At 33.7% G+C, this 12,473-nt stretch overlaps 1 protein-coding gene across 3 annotated transcripts in view; it reads left to right on the forward strand.

Annotated features, from left to right (window-relative positions):
• LOC143066892 (kinesin-like protein KIF28) overlaps positions 1 to 12,473 on the forward strand; it is a 94,410-nt gene that overhangs the window by 31,067 nt on the left and 50,870 nt on the right. For all 3 annotated transcript variants that reach the window (XM_076239714.1, XM_076239711.1, XM_076239713.1), the window contains 5 exons: positions 4,479 to 4,594; positions 5,034 to 5,148; positions 6,442 to 6,505; positions 7,016 to 7,144; positions 7,594 to 7,754. In XM_076239714.1, coding sequence (XP_076095829.1) covers positions 4,479 to 4,594; positions 5,034 to 5,148; positions 6,442 to 6,505; positions 7,016 to 7,144; positions 7,594 to 7,754 — 585 coding nt within the window. The remainder of the gene's footprint in view (positions 1 to 4,478; positions 4,595 to 5,033; positions 5,149 to 6,441; positions 6,506 to 7,015; positions 7,145 to 7,593; positions 7,755 to 12,473) is intronic.

Here is a 12,473-nt window from a genome sequence, read left to right on the forward strand (position 1 = left end):
GTGAAAGCGAGAAAGGCAATCGAGTTAAGATGAACAATGATAATCTGTTTATCGCTATTTTACCTATGATGACGTTGTCAAATTCATGTCAATTTCGTTAGCAACGCCGCATGCCTCCTTAGTTTCTAGCGACAATTTTCCATCTCAAGCGAGTAGCATGATATGAAAATTATCACAAAAAAGATCTAAGGAAAAATGCTCAAATAGCAATAATGATGTATATACTTTATTAATTATTCAAATGTATCATTATAGTCATGATTTAAACTATTAATATTATATAATTGGAATGTTTAAATCATGTGAATATTTTATGCAATAACAAAGTTACATAATTAATATAATAGATAACTTTGTAAACTAACAGTAACATGATATTCATTAATTAATGTATTTTAACCATGGATTAGGGAAAAAGTTTTGATTAAAGTTTACTAGCAAAGTCTTAAAAATGAGGTGTTTTTACTGGGGTTTTATAACATAAAAATAGATATAGGCAAAAAATTATAAGTGTTGTTAAAAAAAAATGTTTTTGATTTTTCATTCTCTTGAAGTATACGATTTTGTTTGTTATTAAGGAATGAATTTTACTATATATTTCAGAACAAGGTACTTGTATTTGGCATGATATATTGCCTGTGTGGAAAGTATGACATGGGCATGTTTATGTAGAAAATCTTTATCAAATACACTTTGTAGTTAGATGACTCTTATTAAACATCAAATAGACAAAACAAGATGGTATGAAATAGAAGTGATATTTTCTAAAATGTTACTATCGTTCATGTTTGAAAAACATCTACAGCTTTCAATATGTTTATTAACCTTGTAAACATTTGTTATTAACTTTCCTTTACTATAAGTTAATTATCTTCTTGAATGTGACCATGACAATTCTGTGATTTGCACATCTGCATTACTATAGTATATAGCATGAGTTACACAAGAAACACTAGTGTGTGGGTGAAGAGCAGCTGTAACCTGTACTTTATATGTCCCTTAGTATTTATAGATTGTGTTTCTTTATTCTTTCCATTGTCACTTTTTGGGAGGCCACTTGAAGTTTCCTATATACAAGGTGATGGGAAGTGCCTCTTAAATAGGTCACATTGTCCAGATTAACATATGTAAATAGGTGGGGAAATAATCAGAAATATACGATAAGGTCAATTAAGTCAATCCCATTACTTGTTATATGTGAAGACATTAGTAAACATTACATACGCAATCTCAGCTCTGAACAACAGTGATACTTCTGACTTTAGCCTGGGTTTTTATGTCCTGTCATGATTGCCGTGGTAGAGAGTTGCTGCCCACTACAAGTGATACTTCTGACTTTAGCCAGGGCTTTTATGTCCTGTCATGATTGCCCTGGTAAAAGATTGTTGCCCACAAGGAAGCTATTGAACTAAGAGTTCCAAGTGTTGAAACTGAAATTAACCCTCCATAAATTTTATGGATGCCATCTTGACATTCAAAATGTTTGTTGAGACTGACCTGATTTTAAGGTATAATTATTTTGTTGAGACTGACCTGATTTTATGGTGCATGTACAATTATTGGGGGCATCCAAATACTGAATGAGGTAAGATCCTTGACTTGGGGGCAAATTCTTCTTCAGCCAAATTAGAAGTTGGTAAAAGGTTAGATAGGTTAAGTTTTTTTATAAACATGATAAAAGGGTACATACTTTTAAGTATCCCACATACCATCTTCTGTATGTTTAGACTTAATATACTGATCATTCAGGGACCCTGACTGATATGGAATAGCATTTTTGTTGAGCCTGCAACTTTTGTTGCAGAAAGCTCGACATAGGGATAGTGATCTGGCGGCGACGGCCGCGGCGTTAGCTAACTTCTTAAAAGCTTTATATTTTAGAAGGTGGAAGACCTGGATGCTTCATAATTTGTATATAGATGCCTCATGTTACGAAGTTTCTGTCAGTCACATGTCCAATGTCCTTGACCTCATTTTCATGGTTCAGTGACCACTTGAAAAAAAAGTTCAGATTTTTTGTAATGTTGAATTCTCTCTTATTATAAGTAATAGGATAACTATATTTGATATCTGCGTATCTTGCAAGGTCCTCAAGTCTGTCAGACAGTTTTCACTTGACCTCGACCTCATTTCATGGATCAGTGAACAAGGTTAAGTTTTTGTGGTCAAGTCCATATCTCAGATACTATAAGCAATAGGGCTAGTATATTCGGTGTATGGAAGGACTGTAAGGTGTACATGTCTAACTGGCAGGTGTCATCTGACCTTGACCTCATTTTCATGGTTCAGTGGTTATAGTTAAATTTTTGTGTTTTGTTCGGTTTTTCTCATACTATATGCAATAGGTCTACTATATTTGTTGTATGGAATGATTGTAAGGTGTACATGTCTAGCGGGCAGATGTCATGTGACCTTGACCTCATTTTCATGGTTCAGTTGTCAAAGTTAAGTTTTTGAGTTTTTGGTCTTTTTTCTAATACTATATGCCATCGGTCAACTATATTCGGGGTATGGAAATATTTTATGATCTTTATGTCAGTCGTGCAGGTTTTATTTGACCTCATTTTCACGGTTCATTGCACAATGTTAAGTTTTTGTTTTTTGGTCTATTTTTCTTAAACTATAAGTAATAGGTCAACTATATATGTTGTATAGAAGCATTGTTAGCTGTACATGTCTGCCTGGCATGGTTCATCTGACCTTGACCTCATTTTCAAGGTTCATTGGTCTTTGTTTAGTTATCTTGGTTAATGTTAAGTTTATGTGACAGTTGTAATAAAGCTTAGCTTTATACTTAGGACTATCAACATAATATCAATGATTAGTATAGAAGGCGAGACATTTCAGCGTGTGCACTCTTGTTAAAAGATACTTGAAATAACATTTTGAAAATTTTCCTTTACTCATTCATAGTGACAGATAACAGTATATAGTAACTTTTTTTTTACAGATTTCTGATAAACAGTGCTTATGTTGAATTTAATTTAGAAAATGTCTTAATTGACATGATCTTTCTGTCTTTTTACAAACAGCATATATTTTAAATATTTGATAGCCTTTACTTCCTGTACTAACATGCATGAAAGTCTTTTATATATTTACTAAAAAAATAGAAAATTGTAATTGATTTATTAAGATACAGTAGAATCTTGATACTGGTGTTTGTAATTGATTTATTAAGTTACAGTAGAATCTTGTCAGTATATTTGTTTTAAAGAGATTAAAAGATTTTTTGTCTAAACTGTTTTGAAATTTCAGTATTATATCACTGAGGACTAGAAGACTTTTATTTTTGGTGATGAAATGTTTGACAAGTTGTAAGAACCTTTTTAAGGGTATTCCCATTTTCACCTATATATATGTTATCAAATATTTGTAGTGTGTTAGCTCAAAAAATTATTTCATAGCTTTATAAATTTATTTAATGGTCCTATTTCTTTTTGGTAAATTGTTTTGTTATGATTAAGACCTTTAGTTTTCTCACTAGAATTGTTGCACTTTTTTCATATCAGGGCTTTTTTATAGCCAACTATACAGTATTGTTTATTTCTCATTGTTGTTGGCCTTTCAGGGGCCTATAATTGCTTAAATTTAACTTTATTTGGTCTCTGGTGGGTAATTGTCTATAAGAAATCATACCACATCTCTTATTTTAATATACTTGATTGTGTACATTGAGTGGTTATAAGGAATATCTACTAACATATGACCAGAACCCCATGACTCATCAGTGGTCAGGTATTTCAGTCTTTTACTTGAAGATTTAAGATCAACAATAAGTTCCAAGTGGATTGGTAGTAATTTACATATTTCTCTCTCACACATCCCATATGTCTTAACATGATAAGTAAATTGACAACTTTAGAATTTAGAACAAACTATACTAGAATACTATGTCCATGCAGTATTTTTTGTGGGGTTTGTGGGAATGTGAATGTTCAGACCAACGAATAAAGATGTATGGTAAATACAAAACTGTCAAAACTATGGATGGACACTTTCAGATGAAAACATTCAGATAAACATTATAAAAATATTGAGATGAGCGTAAATTTGTTCCAGGGAAACTTTCAATTTCATATTTATAAAGTAATTATGAATTGATTTATAAATAGTCTTAGGTGCAACATTTCATACTTGAAAAAAATGTCATTATATATATTTCACAAATATGATTTTTTTGTCAACAGATTTGTTATCTTATTTTTATTTCACCTTGGCCTGAAAGGGTTGGCAGCTATAATAAACAAATTCATCTTTTTATCATTTTCAATGACATTTCTTCACTATTAAAAACTGGTTTTTTTTGTGTTATACATTTTCAAATGCTCCAATTTGACTGTGTCAGATATCTCTTTAAAGATACCACTTTATATGTTCATTAACTATCAAGTAAGTTTGATTGTTTTACAGAGGATAATATTTGTTATGTTATTTATTTAACTGTTTTATTATGTTTGTTTGATTGTGTTTTACAGAGGTGGAGGAAATGAAAAGACAACTGCAGGAACAGCTAAATCAAAACCAGTCAGAAATGGAACAAATGAAAAAATCATGGCAGCAAAAACTAGCAGAGTCAGAACAAGAAAACTTGGTGAGTGACTGAGTCAGAACATGTAAACTTGGTGAGTGACTGAGTCAGAACAAGTAAACTTGACGAGTGACTGAGTCAGAACAAGTAAACTTGATGAGTGACTGAGTCAGAACATGTAAACTTGGTGAGTTACTGAGTCAAAACAAGTAAACTTGGTGAGTGACTGAGTCAGAACATGTAAAATTGATGAGTGGCTGGATCAGAACATGTAAACTTAGTGAGTGACTAAGTCAGAACAGGTAAACTTGGTGAGTGACTGAGTCAGAACAGGTAAACTTTGGTGATTTACTGAGTCAAAACAGGTAAACTTGGTGAGTGACTAAGTCAGAACAGGTAAACTTGGTTAGTGACTGAGTCAGAAAGTGTAAACTTGGTGAGTGACTAAGTTTGAAAGGGAACAAAGATAATGATACAATTGACATTCTTAAATTTATTTCAGGGAAAATTAGAAGAAGATAAAAAGAAAAATGAAGATAGGAAAGTAATCCCACATTTCTGGAATCTGAATGAGGATCCAGCTTTGACTGCAATGGTTATACACTTTTGTAATGATGGTAGGAAAATTGTCATATTTCCACAGTAGACCTATAAATATTGTTTTGCTCTTTTTGCAAACATGTTATGATCAAACTTAATTACAAGTTGTACTGAAATGTTTTCAAAATTTGCAGTCCCTGATTTTTTGTTCTAATTGCTGCCATCCTGCACAACTGACTGATGAATGTCTTACGCATATTAATGTAGACTACAGATAGGAAGAATTTGTAGGGACATCTCAAAAGTAATGGATTCATAATTCTTTTTTAAAGCATATGACATAAAAAAATGTCATTACCAGTTGTACTGCATTTATAAAAATATCCTTAAAAAATGGGTACACATGTTTCAAGCCAGGACATTTTTGTCGAGCCTTCGACTTTAGTCGAAAAAGCGAGACATAGCGATCCTACATTCCGTCGTCGTCGGCGTCGTCGTCGTCGGCGGCGTCCACAAATATTCACTCTGTGGTTAAAGTTTTTGAAATTTTAATAACTTTCTTAAACTATCCTTGAATTGTACGAAACTTTGACAGAAGCTTGTTTATGATCAGGAGATAGTATCCAGAAGTAAATTTTGTAAAAATAAAATTCCATTTTTTCCGTATTTTACTTATAAATGGACTTAGTTTTTTCTGCGGGGAAACATTACATTCACTCTGTGGTTTAAATTTTTAAAATTTTAATAACTTTCTTAAACTATCCTGGAAATGTACAAAACTTGGCCAGAAGCTTGTTTATGATCAGGAGATAGTATCCAGAAGTAAATTTTGTAAAAATAAAATTCCATTTTTTCCGTATTTTACTTATAAATGGACTTAGTTTTTCAGCCAGGAAACATTACATTGACTCTGTGGTTAAAGTTTTTAAAATTTTAATAACTTTCTTAAACTATCCTGGAATTGTAAGAAACTTGGCCAGAAGCTTGTTTATGATCAGAAGATAGTATCCAGATGTAAATTTTGTAAAAATAAAATTCCATTTTTCCCGTATTTTACTTATAAATGGACTTAGTTTTTCTTCCAGCTAACATTACATACAGTCTGCAGTTAAAGTATTTAAAACATTTTTAAGATTCTTAAACTAGCCTGGATTTTTACCAAACTTGGACAGAAGCTTCTGACAATAAAAAGATAGTATCGAGAGGAATAATTTTATTGATTTTTTTCATTATTTTTGATGAGTGTGTGATTAACAGCAAAAGTAGGCGAGACACTGGGTTCCGCGGAACCCTTACAAATTTTTGACATTAATGTAGAAGATTTTAGACTACATGATAATATATATATCCCTATTTTGATATTTTTTCAGGGAAATCCACCATTGGTACAAAGAATGCCCAACCACCTCCCAATATCCAGATAAATGGACTCAGGTAGAATTAGAGACTCCTTATATATTGAACAATTCGTCCCTCTTTTAACAAATCTGTTTAAGTGCTTGGTTTTTACAAAAAAGTTTGTTATAAGGCTGAACCCATAGAATCCCTCATGGTTGTCAAGTTTGTTTAAACACCCTTGTATGATGACAAGTAACTGATAATGTTTCTTTTAATGATATACTTTCCATAGAATTATTGCCCTAAATTATTGTCAGTTTTTATGCCCCTGCTGCAAGGCATGTATGTATATACATTTGTTTGTCTGTCTGCATCAATTGAAAGAATGGAAGAAAACTTATACACAAGGCTAATTGCTACCAAACGCAGACTAAGTTGAATGTTCACAGTCACTGTAGTCTTGAGTTATGTTGCTTTATAGATGGAAAAATTGCTGAATTTGCCATTTCCTCATTCTTAATTTAGACTCTCAACAAAGGATAGTAACATTTACTTTTAGTCTGTTTCTACCATGTTTTAATAGAAATAACTTATATTTGTATACAGTATACAGAAACAGCATGCCATTGTGACTAACAAGGGAATGAATGTCACCTTAGAACCATGCTCTGGAGCTAAAATCTTAGTCAATGGTCAGAAAATAGCGAAAGGTGTCCAGTTACATCACAATGATAGGTAAGTAGTTATATAGTCTATAGCTTATTCCAGTTAACTCATCCAGGTAGTCTATATAAAAAAAGAGGATGTGGTATGATTGCCAATGAGGCAACTCTTCACAATAACACAGCAATTAACAACTACAGGTCATCATATAGCTTATTCCAGATTAACTTATCCTACAAAGGAAGTTTACACTTTGGCTTCTAGTACATATATTAAAGGTATGCATATGGTATGGGTTTTGATTTTTTATAATATAACCAGATATAGTTGAATTTTTGAGTCTATATGGTCACGCTAAAATGTGATGGTCTGTGCTTAAGTCTGATGCCTCTATACGCTAAAGTCAACCTTTTTTCATATGCTACCATATGTGACATACCATGGTTTGGTTGTAATACACTTTTATTCATATTCAATATGTAAAGATGGAACTAATGTTTTTCATCCTATGTAATTCTCAGAGTACTGTTTGGACCAAACCATTTGTATGTATTTCATCATCCAAAAGATGCATCAAAGAATATGAAAGAAGGAAAATCAGAAGAAACCCCCACATTTGACTCAGCTAATGAGGAAATAGCAGAGAAAGCTGGTCTAGTCAGACATGATGGGGCAACTTCAGGTAAAATTGTCTCCCCTTATTCTTCGGTTCTTTTTTAACATTTTCCTCGGTATTCAGATTATTTTATTCTATAAATATGATATGTTTTTCTTACTTACGACATATATAATCTACTTCATTCAATCTAGACTTAATCAATTCTATTCATCAATAGAAATTTCTTCACCTGTTTTTGTTTTGTAAAATTTATATTTATGTAGAAACAGTTCCTTTAGAAATTACCTTGAAAATTAAACTTAAATTCCAATGATTGAGATTTTTTTTAATTCGTTAAAAACCATTTAATTTTCCTTAAACAATATAACAATCGTGTACATACAAAATTCAATTAAAAACAAAAAATGATAAATATTTGTTGAAAGCCAATCATCATTGGGGTAGCTAGCTTAAAACAATATGTCCATTGACTTGGTCTGCCAGCCAGTTATCTCCACTTGTTTATATCAAAATCTGTACTTACCTGTCTGAAAAACATTTGCAATTACCCCTTGGTAACCCCTTGCAATCACTAACTTTTAAATTATCTTCCTTTCACGATCTCCCGAATAGAAGATCACTTTACCTTCAGCGAAAATGGCTACAGCCTGATCGTATTTGGTTTAAAAGCAATCGTTATTATTATATTAGGTAAGAATAGACATCGAGTGAATTGGAAGCGATGGGAGACAAGTATAAGAACTGTGTAAAGTGTACCTCACGTATGAACGTGTTAGATACGCATGAGGAATGCTATAGACATCGTATTTGTCACAAGGCTTTCCCGTGCAATATTTGCCGGGAATGGGATGACGAGAAGCGATCGCTAGTTGATAAAATGTTGGAGAAAGCGAGGTCGAAGCTTTCTCTTTCTTCAAGTGCCGTTTATCCTTCTGTGCAGGAGGCAGGCAAGAAACTTGAAACGGCAAAGCTGAGTGAATTGGCGTCGCCGGCAAAGCATGACAAACTATCAAAAGTTCGAACTGATCATAGTGCAGATGATCGTGAAACTCAAGGTACGGGAGTACAGTTGAATTTAACAAATTTATAGTAGATCAAGTGCAAATGCAATTGAAAAAGTTGTTACCACAGGTACAGACACAAGGCCTTATTGCAAGTGATGAAAATAATAATGATGCCCACTCTCAGTCACAACATTCTCATGAAAAAGACTTTTCTCTGTTTAGTGAAGGAGCACCAGGATCTACCGATCCAGTTCAATGGAATAATTTTCTCCATAAATTGACAACCAAATTAAAAATAGATTGTTCAGAGGAAACTGAAGTAGATTCAGTCAGAACTTCCTATTTGCCTTCAAGACTAAATCCTGGCAATTCAAATAAATCAACTAATTTCAAATTACCTTTAGAGGGTACTACAGTTGAAGTTTTCAAGAATGTTGAAAAGGAAGCTATGTCTGGTAGACTTAAAAATAGGTCAGTTCGTCTAAGAGATGATAAGGCTTTTATGGTGTCGAAAAAATATTTCACAGAATTTTGTTCCCCTCCAAGGCTTGATGATAATATTGAGGAGGGTTTGTCATCTACTATGGGCAATAAGAAAAAAGGTTTTGTAGACCGTAAAAAGTTTTCACACTCTTTACCTTCCTTCCATAAGGAAATGGATGCTGAATTTAAAAAGGTTGACAACTCAGCTAGGACATTGTTAAGAAGTGTTTCATATGGCTCTTTGATAGCAAGCTATATTGATGTTGCTGATTCAGAGGAAGAAAGGGTAGAAGCATGTTCAGCTTTAGTAGCATGTTTCTAGTCTATGGCAGATATGACTTCACGTATAGTTGCTAATTCTGTTATAAACAGAAGAAAAATTTTCTTAAAAAATGTTGATTTTACTAGCAAAGCCACATCAGCTAAATTGTTGAATTTACCTTTGAATGGCGCACAACTTTTTGGCGTTAAATATTTTGATACTTTGCATTCCTCAGCTGAAAATATAAGAGATGCTAAAGAAACACAAAATGTTTATCGTTCTTCATTTGTTCCTGGAGGGCAAAAATTTGATGAAGGATCTAGAAAAAGAAAATCTCAAGAAACTTCTAATGTATCCTACAACAAACCTGCAAAAACATCAAGATATGATAAGCAGGATTTTAATGACCGTCGTGGCACTGACACTTGTCTAATTTTCGTGCCTTGCCAGCAAAACAAGGAGGAAAAGGATCTTTTTTATGGAAAAATTCCTCCCAGAAAAATTTCAAGAAATAAACAATTATTTGTCTGCGGTAAGTCTCCAGGTAGGAGCACGATTGTTACATTACCACAGTCAGTGGTTTCAAATAACTCAAGACAAGTTAGTACTTCAGATAGTGAAGAACGGTTTAATTTTAGATTTCATAAGTCTTCCAGCTTTTACAGGAGTAAAAGAGACAGTTGTACCCAGAGTAGGTACAAAAAGGTCTTCTATATTAGAAGAGGTAAATTCTTTGTTAGAAAAACATGCTATAGAGCCTGTCCCGACAAGTGCAGAAAATCAGGGTTATTACAGTACAATATTCATGGTACCAAAAAGACAATGAGGTCTCAGACCAATTCTAAATTTAAAACCACTAAACCAGTTTGTCATACCTCATCACTTCAAAATGGAAACCCTCCGATCGATTCTAAAAAGTCTGAAAATTGGGGACTGGGCAGTAAAACTGGATTTGCAAGATGCATATTTCCATATACCCATTCACAAACATTACAGAAAATTTCTCCGCTTCAGCATTTTGGGAAAAAAGTATCAATACCGAGCTCTACCATTCGGTCTACGATCGGCTCCAAGGATTTTCACAAAAGTGATGGCAGTAGTAGGTGCGTTTCTGCGAAAACAAATGATTCACATATTTATGTACCTGGACGATTGGATGTTAAAAAACAGCAGCAAAGTAAAGCTGACAAAACAATTACAGTACACTCAAGAATTGTTGAAAAATCTGGGTTTGATAATCAATGTGAAAAAATCTTGTTTAGTTCCGACTCAAATAATAGAGTATCTAGGAGCAGTGATTCACTTAAAAGAAGGTCTTGTGTTTCCGTCTCTAGAGAGATTCAAAAATATAAGTCAGATGATTCAAATGTTCCTAAATTCACAAACAGTAGAGGCACGTGTAATGTTGAGACTACTTGGTCTAATGGCTTCATGCATAGATTTAGTTCCATGGGCCCGACTGCACATGAGACCACTTCAGCTTTATCTTCTAGCTTGGTGGAGACCAGCTCTACACAGTTTAAATCATTTGATTCCACTGTATCAACCACTCCAGGAACATCTATTCTGGTGGCTAAACCGAAGAAATTTTTTCAAGGGAGTGCTATTAGAACAGGAATCTGCTCAGGTGACTCTAGTGACAGATGCGTCACAGTCGGGATGGGGAGCTCATATAAACAATTATCAGATAGCAGGTGTTTGGTCGCCTCAGTACAAAGTAAAACACATCAATTGGCTAGAACTCAAAGCTGTGCAGTTAGCACTGCAAACATTTCTGATAAAAGTACAATTCAAAAGTGTGCTAGTGAGAACAGACAATGCAACTGTCGACAGTTATCTGAACAAACAGGGAGGTACGCGATCCCCAGACCTTTGTTACTTGGCATGGGATCTTTTGAAATGGTGTATAAATCACAATGTCAAAATCCAAGCTGTTCATATTCCGGGAAAAAAGAATATTATAGCAGATACCCTGTCAAGGGGGAAAATGACCATTCGTTTGACAGAATGGGCATTAAATATGACAATAGTGAATTTGTTGTTCCTTCAGCTAGGAACACCAGTAATAGATCTGTTTGCGACTTCAATGAACAAGAAGCTGCCAGTGTTTTGCTCTCCTTGGCCGGAAGAAACAGCAGTGTCAATAGATGCACTGTCAATGAAATGGACAAATCTATTTGCTTATGCATTCCCGCCACCGATCATTCTAAACAGAGTATTACAAAAAATACAGAGAGGACTGTGTAATTTTACTGATAGCGCCAATGTGGCCGAGACAGTCGTGGTACAGTCAACTTCTCAACCTGTTAATAGACTTTCCAATACAACTGCCTGTACAACAAAATCTATTAAGTCAAAATGGAATTTTTCATCCAAATCCAAGTGTTCTAAATCTTGTAGCTTGGAAAGTGTCAAAAGATCTTACACTGCAAAAGGATTTTCACCAAAAATTGCTTCAATTATTTCCAATGCACGAAAACAATCAACACAGACAGTTTATAATGCAAGACTCAAGCTATTTGACAGCTGGTGTCAAGAACGGAGTATCAATCCCAGTACGGCAACTGTGCCAGAAATAGCTGAATTTCTTATGTTCTTACATACTGTAAAGAATTGTAAGCCAAGCACTTTAGCTAGTTACAAGTCAGCAATAGCTTTAATACATTCATCTAAAGATAGAATTTCTATTAACATGGATTTGCGTAATTTAATTAAAGGATTGTACAACATTAATCCACCAATAAGGCAGTTGGCGCCAAATTGGGATTTGCCGTTGGTTTTGCTAGTGTTGACAAAGACACCTTTTGAACCACTAGAAGAAGCAGAATTGAAATATTTAACCTTAAAGACAGTTTTTCTTATGGCATTAGCTTCTGCTGCAAGAGTCAGTGAATTACACAGTTTCACTATTAATGACAAACATTTCAGGAAAGAGCAAAGAGGTATACGGTTGTTGCCAAATATGCAATTTCTTGCTAAAACTCAAACTTTGAATAAACCATGGGAACCAGTATTCATTCCCAAATTTGAAAA

Source organism: Mytilus galloprovincialis, chromosome 3, assembly GCF_965363235.1.
Source record: "Mytilus galloprovincialis chromosome 3, xbMytGall1.hap1.1, whole genome shotgun sequence".
Taxonomy (NCBI): domain Eukaryota; kingdom Metazoa; phylum Mollusca; class Bivalvia; order Mytilida; family Mytilidae; genus Mytilus; species Mytilus galloprovincialis.